General features: G+C 39.1%; 1 protein-coding gene across 6 annotated transcripts in view; it reads left to right on the top strand.

The window, feature by feature from the left end:
• KEL (Kell metallo-endopeptidase (Kell blood group)) overlaps positions 1-19,983 on the top strand; it is a 38,880-nt gene that overhangs the window by 11,563 nt on the left and 7,334 nt on the right. The window contains exons 1-14 of one of the 6 annotated variants that reach the window (XM_033053034.2): positions 657-1,351; positions 2,637-5,264; positions 5,447-5,599; positions 10,589-10,730; positions 12,032-12,235; positions 12,817-12,941; positions 13,874-14,020; positions 14,246-14,308; positions 15,249-15,437; positions 15,829-15,986; positions 17,271-17,394; positions 17,877-17,987; positions 18,963-19,061; positions 19,586-19,663. In XM_033053034.2, coding sequence (XP_032908925.1) covers positions 5,582-5,599; positions 10,589-10,730; positions 12,032-12,235; positions 12,817-12,941; positions 13,874-14,020; positions 14,246-14,308; positions 15,249-15,437; positions 15,829-15,986; positions 17,271-17,394; positions 17,877-17,987; positions 18,963-19,061; positions 19,586-19,663 — 1,458 coding nt within the window. In that variant the 5' untranslated portion in view covers positions 657-1,351; positions 2,637-5,264; positions 5,447-5,581. Of the gene's footprint in view, positions 1-656; positions 1,352-2,409; positions 5,265-5,446; positions 5,600-10,588; positions 10,731-12,031; positions 12,365-12,816; positions 12,942-13,873; positions 14,021-14,245; positions 14,309-15,248; positions 15,438-15,828; positions 15,987-17,270; positions 17,395-17,876; positions 17,988-18,962; positions 19,062-19,585; positions 19,664-19,983 lie in introns of those variants that run through there. The other 5 variants (XM_033053035.1, XM_033053033.1, XM_033053037.1 and 2 more) reach the window with 5 other exon arrangements.

Raw genomic sequence — 19,983 nt, forward strand, 5'->3', positions numbered from 1 at the left:
TTTTGTTATAGTCATTTTTCAGAAACAAAATGGAGTTTTACAGGAAATATCCCTTTAAATCAGCCTATCAGCAATTGAGAAAAACAAAGCAGATAGCAAGCACTTTAAAGAGCTATGGAAAATGATTTTCTAGGATGTGTTTTGGAAGGTGGTGCACTGTGAAGAAGCAAGAGCTGATACACATTCAATTCTAAGAGAAGCCCTCTGGCAGTCTGCTAGTCTCAGATATTTCATTTGCCTTAGCATGCCTCTTCAGTAGAAGGCTGTGTGGTTGCTTATTCATGCTTTTATTATTTTTTAGCTCTTCTTGTTAGATAAATGTTTCAGAAGCTAGGACTTGCTTTTCTGAATGGAAAACTATGCCTCATGGGTATTTTGGAATGGTTTCACAGTGAATGTCTGAATGAGTAAAAAGATATACAACCACAATAATCTTTTTTTAATATCAGTCTTTACCCTGATGCAGAGAAAAAAAAGTCAAGTTCTCACTGGTACAGTAGCTACAAAAAAACTACAGAATCTTTAACAATTGCCTGAATTGTTTTATATATATATATATATATATATATATAAAATTGCCATATATTCTAATCATGCTATTTATTCTTAGAGGTTGTGCCCAATGAAGCAACAAATGAGATATTAATGTAGGACATTAATGTAGGACAGGGTTATGACCAGGGAAACTCATGTACATTCATGTAGGACAGGGAAAAATAAGGTGTTTTTTAGTTTCAACTTTAGTGTTTCTGCCATTCTTATTTTCACTACTTCTCCTGTCTTTCTTGCCTAATCTTTTCTACCCTCCTACCCTTTATTCTGAGACTTTCCTTTCCTAGTATGTGAAACTGACCCCTTTTCTTTCCTGTCATCAAGGATACCCTTCCTGTCTACCTCTGAGTTCACATATCTTGTATCCATTCTATCCACTTGGAGCCCAGGTTTGAGTACAGTCTTCCTTATGGATGGAATGATGAATCTTTTGTTTGAGGGACACACACAGGTCAGGCTATTCCTCATTTTTTCCCCATTGTCTTTAACAAGTTAATCCACTCATCCATTCATTAACTGAACGGCCACACATTGAGCTAATCTGTGGTTACAAACTTCGGTCTCTCCCCTTCTTCCTGCCTCCTCTAAACTTAAAGTCTATTAACTGGTGATTGTGGTTAGAAGTATCAATGATTTTTTTTCCTGAATAAAGATGTCCCAGAAACCTGGAAGGACAGGTTGCCCAGGGAAGTGGTGGATATCCCCTCACTAGAAGTGTTCAAGGCCTGGAAAGAGATTAAGCAACTTGACCATAGTGGGATGGTTGAACTGGATGAATGCCTTCCAACCAAGCCATTCTGTGAGTCTTTGAGTTTGTGTACTGATGGACTGAAGCTAAATGAGAGAGCAAGTTTTTGGTGGATAAAAGGGTGAAAAGCTGCCATCTGCATATGAGAGTCTGAGAACACTTTTGCCCCAGAAGAGATCCCTCTCTGTCACCTTAAGGGCAGTTAGATCATTCTACCAGATCCCTGACTGACAGCTCCAATTATGGGCTGTTTAAATGGAATTTATCCTGTCATCAGTCCTCCAATCCACAATAGAATATTATGGCTCTCAGACTGTCCTGCCTCCAGTTTTCTGAACTTCTTTAACAAAGTAACAAGTGCTACAGTGCTTTGATGTCTTCAGACAAATTTGTGCTTTTCATAGCTACCAAAATTATTACTAACCTTTAGCAGACAGTCTTTCATATAAAGGATATTATCTTTCATGCTGTTTTAATCCACATGTCACACTGCTCAGTGGTAGTACCACTGAGGTAGAAGAGCTTGAGTTAAACAAGTCGGTTTTTTTAAACCTAAGCACAGTCTCTTTGTGAGTTGTAGTCTTTTCACAAGAGTTTTCAAGATGGCCAGTGACATTAACATTGCCTCACCATGTTTTTCTAATGCTCTTTTTAAAAGAGCTATCTTTTGTGCAGTCTCCGATACATAGGTATTTTGGAATGTTGAGGATGGAATATCAATCCATGAAGCAAAACTTCACTCTACCAAACTGTTGCAGTGGAATTTACTATTCACATGATATAGAAGATCAAGGTTCCAATTCAATTTCACTTCAGGACAAATATTAGGAAAATAATTTGCTGAAATCTGCTTTTGATTCCAAACCATTTGAAATACTAACCATTTAAAATTACCATAAGAAATACTTGCAACAACATCTGTCAAATGCACATTTACACACTTAATACATTCATATTTCTTTGAATCATATGTCTACTTAATTCTAAGAGGTTTCTAAAAGATAATTGCTGTTACACATTTTTATGTGCAACAGCTGGAAGGCATGTCCAACCTTTTGTTTTCTTCAATGTGCTCATCAATGTGCTCAATGTGCACTGTATAGAGAGGAGAAAGCGTCTGTCACAGAGAAAAAAAGTCAGAGGTTCTCTTACTAATTTGTGGACTCAAGGGAGCAGAGCTGTCATATGTGCCTTAAAGATAAGAAGGGAATGAGTTGATAAGGATTACTTGTGACGTCTTCTCCCTCCCTGCCTCCCTCCCTCCCCTAAGCCCCTCTTCCTGCTTCTGTAATTAGAAAAATTTTACAGGGTAACTTTTTGTCTTTGTTCTCCATAGGTGATAAAATTGTCTTCAAAGAAACCTACGTGCTAGCAGGAAAAACAATAGAACCATTTTCATGTATGTATTCATGCATTCAGCTCTCAAGAAGCCCAAAGTTCTACAGGTTGTATATTCAAAACCCCATCAGGATGCCAGCACACCATCATGCAATCCCCCCCAAGGCAGAGCTTTTTCAAGGCTTAAATATATATACAGACTGTCACTTTCAGACAGAAAGTGCCACTGTCCTGTGGCACGTGATTAGAAAGAAATTTCCATATCCAGTTGGTGATGTGGAAAATGTAAAATATGCTTTACAGCCTTATTGCCATCAGATGCAAATATGCTCTGTCCTTACACTGACAGGTGCAAGAAATTCTGCTTGAAAATGTACATGACTACAGTGTCTGAATTACTTTGCAACAACTAATAACCACAGCCAAAAAAAAAATTCTGAAGTGTGGATCATATAATTTCAGACAAAATATGTCTTATACCTAGATATCTCAGACCTCAGTCACAGAGGCAACATCTGTGTGAAACAAATCCACATTCTTCCCAAAGAGATATACAAATTTTGGAATTAATAGAAGTTTTAACAACTTCTCCGTAACAGCTCAACTTTACTGAATGACTTAACAAACTCAAAACCCGGTGTCCACTAGAGCAGTATGCTACTCAGGAGTATACTTTTCCAACAGTATCCAGAATCCAACAATAATGCATATTAGATTCAACATATAATGTTACTATGGTATGTCATGCCTCCAGAGAAGAAATGTCACCGCCACACTAGATCTTCCAAGGCAGCTTTCTCAGCATCACAGCACCATTGAAACATGTACTAAGTCAAAGAGCCATGCTCCTCATTTAGAAAGAGAAGTGTTTCTCAGGTTTCCTTTCCTGAAACATCCTGTGCACTCTTGAAATGAAGTTGTGATCCCTCTACTTTTCAGGATGTGTCCTGATTAGTTTACAACCTCTGGTAAAATTGTCCATACACACACATTCAAAGTATTTCTAGGTAGCATGTATGGGACAATCCATGTATTGTGGCAATATCAATGTAATGTTTTGCCAAATTATGTGGTAAAATTCCATTTAATCAAGAGGCGATGAGAGTACCTGTTTAAAAGATACAGATACATGAAAACACATTAACTCAAACCACATCCTCCCAGCATATTAACCAAAGGCTTTTTTTGTCTTCTCAAGCATAATTTTAAAAGTGAATACTTCAGCTAAGTTATTATTGCTTGCTTTAATTTTAACTACATTGTGTTCAAAATTATCATAACCATTTTATAATAAAAAAGGCCAATAAATTCCTTGCCCAGGTAAATTTTAAAACTTAGTGTTCATAGAGAAAAGAGAAGTAAAATTTACTTCATTACATATAGCTTGGGATCTGTTGAATGTGGTAATTATGAAGGTGGGAGAGTTCAGGTACAGTTAAGGCAGATTAAAAAAATGGATATTGTCATGAACAAATTTGTCCAGATAGTTTACAAAGACATCTTCACTGTAAGATCTCAGTTGTGGCTAACAAAAGATTCTTGTCACTTTCATTAAGTCAAATGTCAATCAATTTATGCAATTTATGTTAAGGTGAAGGGAAATTACACACTACAAGGAAAGAAAGGTCAGCGGGGACCTTTTTGTCAGTATGCAAGGACTTTTTTTGCTGTATTTATAGCTGTTCGGTAAATAGAGAAACATATAGCTACCAGTAACCTGAATGCTACAAAGAACTGGGAGTAAATAACTGGTTTCAGCTATGCAAGAAATCTGTTGTGATAGTAGAGTGTTAAATTATGCAAACACTACAAAAATAGGGCGAAATCAGGTTGATAGGAGCTCTGAACAACTGAGCAGATACCAAATTATCTTGAGACTCGTGAACCAAGATATCATATTCCCCTCAGAAACTTGCAACCTGGAGAGGCAAACAGTCCCGTCCTGGTGTTCTGCTTGTTTCAAGCACTTTGGAAGCTGACACCAAGCTGGTCCCCACTACCTCTCTCAGCTCACAGCTGCCACTTGAGAAGATCTCAAATCCCAATGTCTCACTCTCCTACTCAGTTTTTAATTTAATTACTTCTCAGAGAAGTAATCCAGATTCCCAGTCCTCAAAGCAGAGAAATCTCCCTCCCAAATCTTCCCATTATGCCTCCTTAAATAAGCAAAGACACACAGACTGGCCATCTCCTGAGAAGCAATGAACAAGTGCAAACAGGACCAGTAATTAATGATTTTTTTTCCTATGCCTCTTAGTGGGAAAGAGTCAGATGTGTTCACCCCTTGAATGGACACTAGGGTGCAGATGAGAGAGCGAGAGAGAGAGAGAGCAAGAATCAAGTCGGCACCTTGGCCTTTCCTCTTGGGAGGAGGAGCACTAGGATCTGTAGCCTACACTATCTAGCAATAGGCAGAAGCCTGCGGGCCCCAAGGCAGCAGCAGGTTGAAACAGGCTAGTGGCAGGGAGAATATCAGACCAAAACAGGCTTGTTGGGTGGGCAGGATAGTGAGGCTGCTGGAGAGAAAAGAAACAGCAAATAGTTGAGAAGAGGCTGAGAGAGATAGAGAATCACATAGTTCTGTTCAAAAAGATTTCAGTGGAGCTCCAAGAGGCAAGAAAGGCAGGTGGGTCACAGAGACACAGAAGGGGAAAACAATATCCTTTTATGAGAAGTAGAGGTGTTAGGGAAGGTGGGTGGGGAGTTGCAGAAACACCATTTCCCTCTCTCCCTCCCTCCCTCCCTCCCTCCCTCCCATTTTCTTCAGGGTGTTTGTCTCTGAGCTTTTCCTCTCACTTCTCCCCACAGCAAGCAGTCAAGCTGGGAAGAAGAGATTGTCTCCGAACTTAGCAGAGTGTGTGGGCACAGAAGACTGATAGCAACCAAGTAAACAGAATTCACAACTGTGGTAGTTGCAGGAGCACAACCTGCCCGGTGACAAGCATGAGCACTCTTCCACAGGTAAGGAAATGGGTCTGTCTTGCAATCGGCTGAGATACCTTCATTGCACTCCTCTCTTTTCCTGTCCCTTTTGTAACTACACTGCTTATTGCCTTGGGGGACCAGAGCGGTAGCATTTGTGACAGTTTGTATCCAGAAAGGTCTTGTCAGGGTCTCAGAACTAATGATTTGGGATATGGTGTGATGATTTAGGGGTTCTTGTCCTTCCTGTTGGTCGTGCTAATGGCCGTTCTGAGAACTGTTTGAAGCACCGACCAAGTCATAATAGTAATAGTAAAACTATTAGTAGTAGTAATAATGATAACAACAGCAGCAACAACAATAATGTTAATGACATCTTTTATTCTATATCAAAATTTTAAGCAAGGTATTATAAGAAAGTACACAGAAACATGTAGTTTCCCCCCCACAAAGAGTTGTGGATAAGCGAGGCATAGTTATTGGAATGTGGGAATGACGTGGTGAGCCTAATTGCTTCCCATGTAGCATGGTGTCCTTTTTCTGCTTTGATGTCTTATATAAATAGCTATCAAAGTCTTAATTGCATATTTACAAATTACACTGAACTGAACTGTTAGCTCAAGGTTGCTAAAAAGTACAAAACATTCAAGGGCAACAGAGATAAGTGTAGTGTTCTGAATTACTAAATAATACAAACACTAAAATATGTGTATGTTTTTACACTGTGATGTGTTCAGTGTGACTGTGGCTGTAATGCAAACTGACCCTTATCTTTATCTTGTCTGCATTTTAACAGTTGAAGAATTTGCAGAAATGTTTGTTTTGTATATCCATTCCCAAATTTCTGTGTGATGAACATCAAACCATAATCATAATTTTACTTGTTGGCCATGGTTTTGCTTTACAATTTTAATAGTCCAGAATATAATTCAGCAGCCTTTCTGTTTCATATTTCATGTGAGCAGGTACTCTATTTCAAACACAGGCTAAAATGTTTCTCAAATGGCATTTAATGGGCTCAATTTATGTGCTTAAATAATTTGCTGACAAAAGACAAATTTAAGAAAATGAGGGTTTTTGTGATATTGGGGCATTAGTCTGAAAATATGCCATCTGTGATAAACATGATTTGGGTAACAGCCAAATTCAGTAATTCATGAATAATCTACTGGCTGCAAAATAATACCTCTAAATTATCTGGTAAATAGTTATGAAAAATAACTTCAGTTCTCTCTTCCTTTGATTGCTTTATTTTAATTTACTTTATTTTCATGAAAACTAAATGCTTCTTTTTCTGTAATAGCACTAGGAACTGTGGAAATGCAAGGGGAGTAAGAATTAGGCAGAGTAACTTCAGCCTCCCTTCAGAACTCAGGAATGGTTCACAAACAGAAAGGAGATACTGAAGGAAAATCCAATTCTTTGGTTGATTTAGTTGTATCAAACATTTCTTGCTTTAGTGATAACAGTACTTGTCATGATTCTGCTATCCTAAGTCTTGCTTGCATTTGAATCAGATGATACATATAGTACACTAAATTTATAAATTTTTATAATTTACAATTATTAGAATTCATCTTTTAATGATTTTACAGCCATGTGTTCTCACTTAGCTGTAGTGAAGCCACTTAAATTTGAGCATTTACACATGCTTAAAAGCATGAAAGAACTGACACTGTACTGGAAATTGCATTCATCTTCATGCTAATACTGATTTTTCTTCTCACCCATAAGTGAGGCCTACAAGGAAAAACCCTGTCAGAGGTTGAAGTCTTTTTATCCTTTTCCACTGACTTGTTCAAACCATTCACTTGTATCTTTATATGGAGCATGCTGGAGGAAGCAATCAGGGTCTCAAAACATTCCACAATGAAGTGCTGCCACTTCCTGTGAGCTGTGTAATGTTCCTGTATCCTGTGCCCTCAAAGTGTTGGTATGCCAGCTCTGGGTCCATCTAGTTAAATCCACACTTCTGCCTTGGCCAAGAATCACTGCCTTAGGAACGGGTCTGTATTTTAGTGCCTGTGAACCACTTCATCCATTGTGACATAAAAGTGAAGTTCATTCTAGATCAGGAGTCTGACAGGAATTTTGCCCTGGTCAGTATCTTTGTGAGAGTATTGAAAAAGCAGCTATTTGTCTGTCTGGATTTGTTTAAGCTGTTGTCATGAAAAAGACATAAAGGAGAACTAAACATGACTGCCCTCCTCTTTTTTCTCTGTTTCTGTAGTTCCACAATTTCTCTCAAATCCCACCCCAGTTACAGAGGTAAGATTAGAAAGACATTTAAAGTGTTTGAAGAACTATTTTATGCTTATGGTTTGCATAACACAGACCATAATCCAGTTTCTACATAGAGGTCCACAAACAATTTCCAATCCCCTGTCATTTATTTTGTGCTATGTTATTATTTTGGGCGTGCTGCTCTCAGCCAGGTACTTCTCTAGTTGTTTCACAATGGAGACTTGAGGGGGGGCAGTGCTGTTTCTCTTAGAGATTTTTAAAAATCTGTTATATGATGCGTTTTGCATCTCAAAATAAACATCATGCATAGCCTGAAACAAGCTGTTAACCAAAAATTCATAAGAAATTGAACCTACAGTCTTGAACCTACAGTTTCTTGTTAGTATCTCCACAGTCATGCTGTTTATTACTCAAAAGCGAGAAACTGATATCTTCTGATTACAAATTGAACAATTGCAAAAGTGTTGTTATTTTGTGGTAGGAATAGACCAGATTTTCCATGTGAAAAACAAGAAGTTTATTTCAACAGAGAAGTCAGGAGAATTGTGAATGTAAATCATTCACTCTTTCCTAAATGGTGAGAGGTGAAGGCTTGCATGCCAAAGAACAGTTTTTCTATTTCCTTTATCCACTAAGCTAATTTTCTTTCACTCACTTCCCTGTCATTCTTTTGTGACACTTATTTTTACTGCAGGAGCAAAACAAGTGTTTTGCTACAGGGACTTATGAAAGGAATTTGGATTTCCTCCTTTGTAGTTTCTATATTGTACTTTACCAGTATGACCATGTTCTGTATTTAGTAACTTCTAATGTCAGTTGTATGCACTTGTTCTCCATTTGATTATTCTGTATCCTGCCTGAAGAAGTTAGGAGAATAGGATTTTAAAGGAGGAGAACATTAGGCACTCAACTCCTGTCAGTAATTTCCAGGAGCTGAGTAAGCCTTTCAGAGGCTTTTATTAAAGACTGAATAAAATGCATATTTGAAAGATTATAAAATTATGAGGTCTGTTTTTGTATTGCTTATTTTCGTTTTCTCTTCTATTAATGTTTTTGTGCAGAAGTTGTACATAGTATAATAATTCAGATGATTAACAGCAAACTCATTCATTTTCTTAACGCTCCCTTAGGTGAAGAGACATATACTGGGACATAATTCCTGTAAGATTTTGCTCCATTTCTTGTGATTTTTGTCAAGATCCATGTTTCCTAATTTTGTGACAAAGAACAGAGCTACTGAGTGTGGTGACAAATGCAGTTTAGCTGTTGCATGTAAGGGAGTAGCAAAGGCAGAAGAGGTGACAATCTGGAACATGAGAGTCATGACAAGGCAGGCAAGAAGCAATTGCTTAAAAAGCAAGGAGTGCATCCCCCAGTATGGGCATATGGGGTGTAAGGCAGGCCTGGTGACAGTGCCCAGGGTCAACCAAGAGTGTAGATTGCCAGGCAAGTCCCTTGTGAGGAGGCAGGTCCAAGGGCAAACCTGCAGAATCAAGTCTGTAAGTGATGGTCAGGATCCAGTTTGATGGGATGCCTGTCCAGACAAAGGCATGGCTGCCATTGCAGCAGAGCTCAGATGGAGACTCTGCAGGAGGGCTGCAAATGGCACGTGAAGAAGTGGGCATGTGCACCAAGTCTGCTTCTTGCCTTTCCTCAAAGATTTCCAATGCCTGACAAGGTTTCTCAAACAGATTTCTTTTATTAAAGAACCAGGACAGAACAGGGAGCTAAATTTGAGCCTGTGGGAACAGTACAGGCCAGGCCTTGACAGTGATGTGTAGGACCTTCCCAGTAGCACTTCCATCAGCTTTCTCAGCTGTAAGATTTTGTGCTTGTTTGCTACAGCTGAGGTTTTCCATTATCTTCTAGGTTTTTCCCCTCTTCTGCCTCCCTTTTCTCACTGTATACTCTTATTCAGTCATTCCACTTCTCATTTTTTCCAGTTATTTCTTTTCCTTATATATTACCAGCATGCATTCCCATGTCTGTTCTTTCATAAACTGCTGCTCTCCAGTCTCATGTACATTAAAGTATGCAGAAAGAGAGAAAATGTCATCTTATCTAACTGTATTCAGGTAGATTAAAAGGGTGTATCCTATGGTAGTCATCTAGCTTCCTTTGCAGCCAACAGAGAAAAGGACAAATAACTCCAAAACAGATATCTGAAATGGAAGGTGTACTCATTAGGTCCCTAGCCTGTTCCATGGACTAAAAAACACACCTAGATTGTGAGCAAAACTAAATTTAAGTGAGATAAAACCTGTCTCTATGTAAGATCTACTCAGCAATATACACTTTACTCCAGTTGGTAGAATAGAACAAATCTTTTCTCTCATTTGAACTGACTAGAGAGCTTAGGATGCAGTACTTCATTTCTTGAGGAGAGATCTGAAATTAGTGCTCAGATTGCCAGATTCTGGCAGAATAAAGGACCACCAGTCCTAGCCATCCTATGATTAGCTTTATAGACTCAAAAAGGCTTTGATATCTTCAGGAAATATATGCAAGGTGATTCCATAAACCAGAATGAACCATGGAAGTCTTCTCATAGCAAGCTGGATTTTCAGTGAGTAATTCATAACACTGTGCAATAGTTACAGCTTGAAAAGACAGGGAAATTAAGAAGTGAGAAAGCCTGTGGGAGCACAGTCATGTAGATGATTATTGGTGCTTTGGCACTAGTTCTGTGAATGATTTTCTAGTAGCTTAGGTGGGAGGTGGAGTATGTTATTAGTGCTAACCTTAAAATGAAATTTTCTTTCTTTATTTTTTCTGTCTCTTTAGACCTGTGACCAGGAGCTGAGAACAGATGCAAAGAAAGAACGATGCCTTCAGGGGAAAAGCCTACTTCTGTGTGCACTTCTTCTCAGTACCATCCTTGGCTTTACATTGCTTATCACCTACCTCGTGATGACTTGTGCTCTAGGTATGAGATATCCTTTTCCATTCTTCCTCATCCACCCCATTTTAAAGATCCGTTTCTCTCTTACATACCCCCACTGATCAGTATTAAGAACCAGACTTTCAGAATCTCCAGTAATCATAACACCTTTCATCAAAAAGATACATTTTTCTACCTCTTCCTTGAGTCACAGTGGGGAAAGATCCTCCACACCTATCCTCCTTTGCCTGCTATTTAATATGCCTGAGCCTAATTTTGAGGGAGAACAGCCTTATGTTGTCTTGCACCCCATCATTGTGTTCTGCCTTGTCTGTAGTCAAGAAACTGAACTGAATCTGGGACTTGGAGCTCCTCCTTTGCCTTTCTATCTCTGACTTAAGTCTAGTTCTGGTTTTCTAGCACAGATTAGTGCAGTCATAGAGTAAAAGCAAAAGTTAGTTTCTTGCTAATAGAGAAGCTGTAAGTATAGACCAGAAATACGAATTTGCCTTCCAAATTTGCTGAAGAACTATCTGCAGAATGGTCCATGTGAATGTCTCTGCATATAGAAAGCTCAATATAGAAGGTGCATTTATATTGGTGACATTCCTTGCTCCAAAAAAGGCACTCTTGAACCTTTACCTAGCTTTTTTCTTTAGCTCTTGTTGTGTATTGGAGATGGTTCACTGCAGAGACCAAGGAAAAACTGTTTAGATCTAGTCCATTTCCACTCTGCTTACCTTCTCCCATGTCTACTTTGAAATCATTGTATGGGAAGTCTTACCTTGATTTACAGGTGGATTATTTCAGTAAATAATTGATCTGATGTTGATGTAAGATACTGAACTAAAATTACAATGTATACCCAGTGATTTCAAGCAGTTTAGAAAAAGAAAATTATAGATCAAAGCAAGATATTCTAGAAAGTCCTTGGCCTCTTTTGACAAATATCATTGCTGAGAAATGTTTCCCATGCTTGAAAAAAACATGTTTTAATTTTATCCCATTACTTTCTCTGTGCTACGTCCTCTTGTGTCGTGTATTGACACCATCAGTTGCTTCTTGTTTATCATGTGGCTAAATTTGGCTGATTCAGAGGAAAGAGAAGGCAGAATAATCCAACCTGTGGCTGCCTAGATACTACAAACAATCTTCCTGGGATGTGAAAGAGAAAATACTTCCTCCACATACAGCAATACCTTACAAGGAATTCAACACTGCATGCAAAGCAGCTTGTGCCAAAAATAAGTCCTTTGGGATAAATGTCCCCTAAAAGATTTTTGTTTGTAATTGTTCTCACTCTCCATTGTCACTTCTCAGTTCTCTCTTATTTGCTTCCTCTTCAGGATCCTGTGATGCTGAGTCAGATCTTGCTCTGTTGGAAAGACTTCTGAATTCTAGGAATGACACTGTAAACCCCTGTGAGAACTTCTACAAATATGCCTGTAGCAGATGGGAAGGCAAACAGTCAAGCAGAGCCAGAGAAGAATCATTAAATGTATTTGATGTGTTGCTGGAAGAAAACCTGTTGATCCTGAAAAGGCTTTTAGGTAGGGACAGATGATTGGTGTGTTACCTTCGGCATCTGCCTCGATCAGAGCTGACAGTAGTAGTAACTGAGAGCACAATCATTCCTAACAGGGACTGAGTCCCCTCTCTTCGTTCTTCTGTTATTACAGGTACAGATTTACTTTTTGAGCATGTCATGTTACAGTAGCTGCATTTTAAACATTTTAGTTCCTCTTGCCAACTGTAACAGATGAAAGTCAGGCTTTAAAATTCTGACAGCACCCCAAACCTTGTTACCTTGTCAAAGCAGGCCATTGTTGCTGTGCTAGTCTGAATGTGCACTCTGGTGATGTGTCCTGTCTCCGTGGGGGCCTGAAGCCAAGATATGCACCAACTTCCTGTTGTGCTTCTGTTTCAATGCAAAGAAACTCACATATTTGACCTCAGGAAGAGTCACGGCACTAGAAAGGCCCTTGCTTTGGGTCACTGTGGGAAGTGTGGATGTATTTGTTAAAAAGTTCTGGATCAAAGTACAGTATTTTCTTAGAACTGTTCTTTGCTCTAATACTGTCCCAACTTCTTTTTTAATTGCTTTTTAAAATTTTAAATCTACTTTCCTCAGAAAGTTCACAATTTGGGGTAAGAGGCTCAGCCAAAGAGAAAGCAATACAATTTTATCGTTCCTGCATGGATACTGAACGAATAGAATCCCAAGGAGCTCAGCCATTGAAAGACCTCCTAAATCAGGTGAATGTTTGTGCTGTTCCCTCTCCCTCAGCAAGAGAATTCCTGCAGGGAGAACGAAAGTTCGCAGGCAGCGTCATATTGACCCCTTCGTGATGTAACTTTTCTAGAATCTGACCCTAGTCATGATTCACACTACAACTTCTAAGTGATAAATCTTCTAGCTTGAAATGCTATTTCAGTAATTGATTTTCTGACGTCAGGTACTTGAATTTCTCCTCATAACCTTATGTATTACTTAAGGATGGTAAAAAAACCAAGTCTACAAAGAGGGATCATGTTTGACCTCAAAAGCTTGGTTCAGTAGGATCTGCCTCACACATTGGGGAACATCTTCCAGATGGATGAAATTTTTATGTATAAACCAGACGATCATTCAGTAGTCAAGGTTTTCAGGGTAGGTTGTTTAAAGGAGAAAATCCTTCTCTTTCCATTCTTGGACACTCCTCTTGGTGCCAGGGAGGGTTGGACATCTTCCTTTCATCAAAGAGCATTTATGCCCTGTGTGAAAAGAGGATGCAGAACCTTCCAGCAAAAGGAACAGTGACTACAGGCCCACCTGTAAATCTGCTTGTAAGGGAGGTGGAATCTGTATTCACTGATCCCTTTTTGGTTTTTTGGATGACTTTAGAAAAATGAGACCTATTTCCTGTCTCCTGCTTATCCAGCAGTTTTCCTGCACACGTTACTCTGTTGCTAATTACAATTCCATTTCCTTGTGTCATTTTGCAGTTCATTGCTTTGCTTAGGGGAAGGTGTCAGGTCATTTTAAAGCCAGGAGGGTATGTAGAGCGCTTCCCAAGTTTCCCTGGGTGCTCTTTGTTCTGTTGCTTCTCAGTTATCAGAATGACTGAACTTATAGGTGTAAAAGAAAAAAAAAGTAAATACGTATCCAACCAGTTTTTCTCATTTGCAGTATTTCTGTCTTTCTCTAGGTTGGTGGATGGCATAACACAGGTGTGAGGGAAACAAAAGATTTTAATGAAACTCTTCAGATTCTCATGAGCAACTATAGCACCTTTCCATTTTTTAGAGTCCATGTGGGACCTAGTCCTTTTGACCCCAAGACCAATATTATTCAGGTGAGTGCTAAAGAAAGACCATTATCAAGGAAGCATTGTGAGTAAAGAGTCAGACCAAGGCTTGCAGAAGTTAAACCTATATCCTTCTCTGAAGAATTTAGCAAACATTTTCCAAAAGTAAAAGCAAGTTAATAGCATTTCAAATTCCATGATGCAGAAATTACCAAAATATCCTCACATTTGCAATGTTTCTGAAAATAGTTTTTTCTTTACTCCTTTTTGCAGATCGACCATCCTGAGTTTGATATTCCACTTGAGAGTGAATTCAAAGAGAAAAATTATCTTGAGGTAACATATCAGAGGCTGAAGAAAGGTAAAAATAGCTATTTGATGCAGGGATCTCCTTGAATTGCCTCCTGGTTCAGAGTGGTCTGTTTCCATGGGTTACGGTCAGTGACCTCTAAAAATGCCTCCAGAAGGAATTCTTTATGAAACTCAACTTTTCCAATGGATAGACTGTAAAATGTAACCCATTTTAGATGCCAGGTTTAAAACTTCTGGTATAGAAACAGAATGTTATAATGTTAATTTGTATTTGCTAAGTTGTCTGAACCTGGGATTTCTTTTAGCTTTTGCCTTGAATGAATGTTTTTTAAAAATAGTTTTTGTCCAAAATAAGGCTTTATAACAAAATTTGTGTATTGTAGGGAGGCATAGCTAGCATTTTAAAACTTACTTTAAAGTGTTTGAACATACATTGGAGGAAGAAGCTCTTTAACCTTGGGACATTGTAACAAAATGAACTTTGTAATTTCTGAACTTCATAAAAACTGAGTTATGTCAGTTTCTCAATCTGAGTCTTTTAGAAAAGTCCTCAAAAAAACCCCTGAGCTATCACAAGCATTTCTCTGAAACTTCATGAAGATAGAAACAAGAAGTTGACATTTTCTCTCCATTAAAATACTGGCTCATTATACCACGAATTTCTCTCTTCTGACTCGTGAACTGTGGAAAAAATAATCTTTTGGGAATTCAGAGTTCTTCAGTGAGAGAGGAACTGTACATGGCAAAGTGTATTCCTCATGAATAATTACATAAGGATGTTGCAGCAAGAAAACAGTTTTAGGGATGGGGTGGATCTGCAGTAGTTTTGAAAGACTGATGTTTATATGGTCAAGATGGATGGATGGATGGATGGATGGATGGATGGATGGATGGATGGATGGATGGATGGAGTGAATAATTTTCGGTCATGGATCTTCCATTGGTCATATGCTCTGTGTTGCAGGTTCTCCGTGTGTATCTTTCATATTTGAAGAAACTGGGAGTCCTACTTGGATGGACAGAGGATGGTCCTTCTGATTCCTTTTCCCTGACCTTGTCCTTCATCTCTAACCTCCAGCAATTTGTCACTCCACTGCAGAAAAGACGACAGAGGGGGATGCTGTTCTTTCGCACTACCATTAGGGAGCTACAGGTATCCATGCCTTAAAGCTTGAGCAACACAGTTACATGTGGCATTTATGTCCTCATTCTGAAGATCCAGATCAAAAGAGATATGAGACACTGTGTTTAAATGCAATTGTCTTGCAAATTGCACTTGGAGCCTGTTGAGCTTTAAATAACCCAGTAACTTAGGGTTTTTAACCGACAGAGTTTTTTTCAGGCCACAACTCTCTCCCCTCTCCAGTGCTAATTCCTTTTAAAAAAAGTAAATTATCCTCTTCAAGATGCACATTATACAAACAATTTAACTTGTTGAAAGTATCTCTTAGACACTATTAGGAAGACTATCCTGGTTTCTCTATTGTTTCTTGTGAGCCATTTTAGTTTCATAGTTCAGCATGTAAGTTTTGTTTTACTTGCAGGAAAAGGCACCTGCTATTGACTGGCTGGCATGTCTCAATGCTGTCTTCTATTCTATGCCAATGAACCTCTCTCAACCGATTGCAGTGCATGACATGGATTACTTAAGCAACATGTCACAGCTCATCGAGAAATGGATGAGGAAAGGTAACAAGGAAAGGTAGGAGTCAATATCTATGGTTGCCCCAAGAAATATTTTCTTCAAATACTGTAAGTTCAATAGCTTAGAGGCTGCTGTCTTAGAGGCTGATGAATTCAGTAGTCTAACCATTGCAAGGCTGCTGGGGCTTTATACCCACAGGTTTGGCCAGTGCTATGGATTAGCATATATTCCCAATAGGTTTGCATATGCATGCACCATGTATAAATACACGTATAAAATAAAGTAATATATTTATGTGTGTCACACAGAGAGGGAACATAGTGTCTTGACTGGCACCTATCCACCTGTAGCACTCATACCAACATGAACCCAGACTGATCCTATTCCTCAGCTCCAGATGATCAGGATTGGTCTATACTATGAAACTACATATACTATGAAATATGTGTGCACATGCATGATGTGGCTCACTCCAATAACTGGTCATGGGTATTTAGTCTGTCAAGAAGCTGACCAAGATCCCCTGGTGTCCACTTGGATATATCACATGAATATAAGAGCCCATGAGTCTTTTAGCCCTACTTTGATTGTTGGTACTCTGGTGTCTTCCTCTTACAAACACACCTATATCAGGTCTCTTCAGTAGCTGCTCCCAACTACTAGTATTTCCAATAGCCAGCTCTCAGATTGCTGCTCTCTCCAGAAGCTAGCTGGATCCAAAGTCCCTCCAGTATTCAACTCTCAAACTTGTCATCTCTCCAGCATTCAGTTCCATCTTCACACACAGTGAGTAGAATGTTACTTAACAATAGTATTTAATAAAACAGAAGGACATATCCTGGTTACCATGTGCAGAGCTCAGTCAGGCAGACACCCTGGCTAGCACAAGTTTACATTCAACCATTCCCTCTTACTGGCTTTCCTCTCCATTTTCCCACATATATTCTCCCAATCCACTATGATCCTTCCCTTTCCCTGCCTTTGGTCCTTGCCATGTCAATAAAGATGACATAAATATGTCATCATAAATCTTACATAATCCCACAGGCCTCTCATAATATTCTATATGTTTCACCCAGTCCTAAAAAGTATCCTTCTCCAGCTTTCCATGAAGAGTACTGTGCCCCATCAGGAAGTTATCCCTTAAGTCTCCACAGTGTTTTGGGGAGTTTCTTTAGTTGACTCATGTCAATCATCCTCCTTTAGTAGCCCCAGGTATATTCCATTCAGAGTACTTGATTGTTGTTCAGGTTCCTAGGATTTCTCTGCCTCAGCTTACTCCTCTGATGCTTGCCTTGCTTCTGTGTTTATGGTGACCATCCTTCAATCTTCTGTCTACAGGGTCCTTCACATTTATATGATTGTTTGTCTGGTTGGGAATCTCTCCCCAGCCCTGGACAGCCAATTCCAAGATGCACGCCTGGAGCTGTATAAGATCCTTTATGGAAAAATGGGATCTAGAATGGTGAGTTAACCTTTTATCAGCTTCTTCAGCCTCCACAACAACTGAACACTGTAGGTGATTCCTTCTGAATGTTCTCTTGATACCTTAGACGGATGGAGTTTGTTAGATTTGGGGGGAAAAACTACCCTCCCGTGGTCATTAAGTGCTTCTTTTCGCAAAAGAAATGTGTGAATAGACGTGACACTCGGAATTTTACAGAGCTGAGTGCACTGAGTCATGGAGTAGGGAAAACTTTCTTCTATGGCTTTTTCTCTGCTAACATACAAATTTGCATCTTGAGGAAAAGTAAGTGGAATATATCATAAGGAAATATGTGTTTTACTAGAAATGTTTACTAAGTGGTAGCTAACACAGAACCACATTGCTCATTCTCTGCTGTCATTTTTAGACAGTGCTACTGTCCACACATCTACATATCACTTTACTGATTTCTTAGTTCTTTGTCCTCGCTCTCATGTGTCTCTACTTCTTTGTTCCTGCAGATCCCAGCTGAGCGATGGAGGAAGTGCTTGACTGATACCAGCTCTTTCTTTGAGGCAGTTCTGGGGAAGATGTTTGTGCAAGAAATTTTCCCTGAGCAGACCAAGAAATTTGTAGGTATTCATCATCTTAAACCCCCTAGCAGAGTTCAGCTTCACCTCTTTCTTTTTTTGACATACCACCTTAAGACCACATCAAGGCAGCAAAATCATCTGTAGGTTTCCTGCCTTTTGTTCTTCTGCTTATGCACTTCCTCTCCTTTTTTGGGAATATGTCAGAACAAGGCATTGATGTCATTCTAGAATAATCAATGCTAAATACCAGCTATATCTTTATCTCAACTGTTAGAAAAGTCATATGTGCAGCACCAATAGATAGGACAGTCCTACGAATGCATGCAATCTCTGTGTGTTCCCTGGAATAACAGCTAGTGTTAACAGTATTCATCACCAGTGTGATATATCAATAAGATTTTCAATAGCAAAGACTAAGCAATCATACAAAAACATTCTGAATGGATCCACAGTAAAAAGAACACCTGACTGCAGTGTGGACAAGATTTTCTTTTCATCCTGTGATGGTCAGAGTTCCTTCTTTTATTGAAGTAAGTTAGTGTAGTGCCAGGTTTTGAGAAGAGTTTGAAGTCTATAAGGTGGCAAGGCTGCACATAGTGAAGTGTAAATTTTAATGCATAAAGCATGATTTTGAGAAGGTTTGCCCTAATTTTGGAAAGGGAGACACTAGCAAGAAATACTTGTGGATACTGGATTTTCATTTCGCTCAAGAAGAGGGGCAATTATTCATTATTGTATGAGAAAGAACTGTCTCCCTCTTAATTACTGTGAGAGGCCAGATGAAAAGGTATGTGGGAGAGAACGGTGAGCCCTGTGAGGAAAAAGTGAATGCCAAATAACTGAAGATTAAATCACTGTAGAAACTGAAATCTTCTCTTTCACCACACACACAAGAAAAGGAATTTTGCCCCAGTTACTCTGTGGTTGAATTGCTAGAATGTGGGAAGATAGTAGCTAAGAGTGAGCAGTGGTTTTGTGCAGTTGTGTGACCATGACTTCTTTTCTCCATGGCAGGCTGAGCAGATGTTCTCTGTGATCCAAGATGCCCTCTGTGACCGCCTTGATCAGGTGGAATGGATGGATGAACAGAGTCGCCAAAATGCTAAAGCCTTGGTGCGTGCAGAAGGCAGAAATTACTGAGGCCTTCTTTTCCCTGAAGCCTTTGGAGAAGGAATGGAAGAGACCTGCTCCTTTACATATTCCTACAGACACACAGTCTTAAATAGATGCATTAGTCATACTGAAAATCAAAGGTGGTTTTATAAGTGCCAGCATACATGGGTACATACGCTGATGTGTAGGCATAGAGAGGCTCAGTTTTTGTCTGTCCATGAATACTCTGAATTAATTTTATTGAGATAAAAATTCAATTTTATACATCTAGTAAGGTTAAAAGCTATAAAAGGTGAATGGCAGAAGGCAATACAAAGAATAGAACAACATTAGGCCTCAGGTAGTAGAGTTGAAAAAGCAGAGCAGCAGGACAACATGTCTTCTTGAAACAGAGTAGATGTCCTTTTTCAAGGGCTGACTGACAGATCATGCGTACATTGGTTAGAAATAGCCTTTTGATTTCCAGAATGTAAAACCTCTGTTGATCAAGTTTCTTTATGTTTGTTTGTTTTTTATTATTTTAGGTATCCAAACTACAAGTGGAGATTGGTTATCCAGCTCACATACTCCAGACTGACAAAGTGAACCTGGAATACCAGAATGTGAGCTATATAATGTAAACATGCCTACCTCATTATTGGCAGTTTACCTGTATCGACTGCTATGTTGTCTGCTTACAGAAGAGGCTATGGCCTCTGGAGCACATTTCCTACTGCTCCTTTTTTGAGAACATATGGGACCAGAGAACCTTTATTAGTGGCTTCTATATTGCTGGCTATACTGTCTCCTATTTAGACTGGCTGGCCTGATAGAAGTAATTTTTTACCTGTTTGTATGTTCTGTTTGGCCTTCAGATAACATTCCTGTTGTATCTTACACTGAAGGTCTTTAGAACAGGGAGTGAAAAAAACTACAAGTATCC

This window comes from Catharus ustulatus, chromosome 2 (assembly GCF_009819885.2).
Source record: "Catharus ustulatus isolate bCatUst1 chromosome 2, bCatUst1.pri.v2, whole genome shotgun sequence".
Lineage (NCBI taxonomy): Eukaryota > Metazoa > Chordata > Aves > Passeriformes > Turdidae > Catharus > Catharus ustulatus.